The sequence below is a fragment of the Pterocles gutturalis genome, unplaced genomic scaffold (genome assembly GCF_000699245.1).
Source record: "Pterocles gutturalis isolate BGI_N339 unplaced genomic scaffold, ASM69924v1 scaffold14830, whole genome shotgun sequence".
NCBI lineage: Eukaryota > Metazoa > Chordata > Aves > Pterocliformes > Pteroclidae > Pterocles > Pterocles gutturalis.
Genome location: NW_010143631.1, coordinates 875 through 2343, shown reverse-complemented (window position 1 = coordinate 2343; position 1469 = coordinate 875). Strand labels below are relative to the sequence as shown.

The 1469-nt window shown below is 56.1% G+C and overlaps 1 protein-coding gene across 1 annotated transcript in view; it reads right to left on the bottom strand.

Moving 5' to 3' along the window:
* Positions 1-1469, bottom strand: part of LOC104470039 (adaptin ear-binding coat-associated protein 2-like) — a 3139-nt gene that overhangs the window by 1223 nt on the left and 447 nt on the right. Inside the window, exons 2-5 of the mRNA XM_010084817.1 lie at positions 1424-1463; positions 1214-1318; positions 582-663; positions 50-158 (exon numbers count right to left, since the gene is read on the bottom strand). Of these exons, the coding sequence (XP_010083119.1) occupies positions 50-158; positions 582-663; positions 1214-1318; positions 1424-1463 (336 nt within the window). The remainder of the gene's footprint in view (positions 1-49; positions 159-581; positions 664-1213; positions 1319-1423; positions 1464-1469) is intronic.

Here is a 1469-nt window from a genome sequence, read left to right as displayed (position 1 = left end):
CCGCCCAAGGGAAACGCCGGGGGGGGGTTTAGGCGGAGAAGCCCCTCACCGCGATGTTGAGTTTGATGGTTTGTCCCTCCTTGAAGCCCAGATCCAGTTTGGGTCCCTGCGCGGGGCTCTCGGCCTCTCTGGCCAGCTCGCTCTGCTGCTTCACCCACCTGCAGGGATTCAAAAAGCAGAAAAAAAACAAACCAAGGATCAGCCTGAGGATCTCCCAGAGAAATCCTGCCCAAAATCTGCGTGGGAGCAGCTTCGGATGCAACCCGAGACCTTGCCAGGCAGCAGAATATCCCATCCTGCCCCAAAGCCCCCCAAGGAGCAGCCTCCTTCCAGTGCCACGGGGATAAATGAGAAGGAATTAGGGAATTTGCCCAATTTTGGACTGGGAAGCCCACTTTGGGAGCCTGCTGGGATCTATTTGAGAGAGGGAGAGCTGCCTGCACAAAAGCTGCACAGAGAAACAGGCGTTCCCACCACGCTTGCCCGCTCAAACGCGACGGGAGCTCGCGGCTTCCTCCCCTCCACCGGCATCCACAAGAAACCATCGAGCTGAGAGGACACGGGGAGAGGCACGAACTCACTTAAAGTGGTCTTGGAGAGCCACGTTGAAGTCAAAAGCATCCCCTCGGTCGACAAAACCAACCCCGATGAAAGCTCGGCGGCCTGGGGAAGAAGGGAAAGGGTTGGAATGGCGAAGCGGTGGAGGAAGAGGGAGGGAAGAGCCCATCCCATCCACCCCTCGGGGTCCGCCACCTCCTCCAGCTGAGCCGCGACTCCGGAGACTGAGATCCAGGATTAGAGATACCTCTGGCTGGCTGGCTGAACATTCAGGCTTAGTAAAACCAGCTTTTAAATTAATAAAAGTGTGTAAAAGCAGAGGTTGGCATGGCAGTGATGATCCTTCATACAGAGGCGTGTCCTCACGCTAACGCTGAGCAGCAAAAATTAAACTGTTTTAACTCCTGGTGAAGGACAGAGCACGGCTGGTGCATGGGAGTGAAATAATTCCTCCCTTTGCCAGCACACGAGGGAATATTTCGCCCTTGAAGGCAGGAATCCGTCACAAATAAGAGCAGTGAGGGCACTCGGTGGCGATTCCCCACTCCCTTTGCCAGCACACGAGGGAATATTTTGCCCTTGAAGGCAGGAATCCATCACAAATAAGAGCAGCGAGGGCACTCGGTAGCGATTCCCCGCGGATATCGCGACGTACCGTTCTCATCTTCGATCCGGATGACGAAATATCTGCTGGAGTCCGTCACGCTCTCCACAGCGATGCCAGGAAACTGCTCCACCGGCGCCTGGGCAAAAAGTTCTCCTGAAAAAGAGAAAAGGGAGAGGGTTTATCACCAGGACGTAGCGCCCCTGCGCTGCCTTCCTCCCCACGAAGAGGAGCGGAGCCGTCGCCTTCCCTCCTCCTTACCCGAGGTCTTGTCCTCCAGCTTAATGAACGCCGTCTTGCCCTTGGC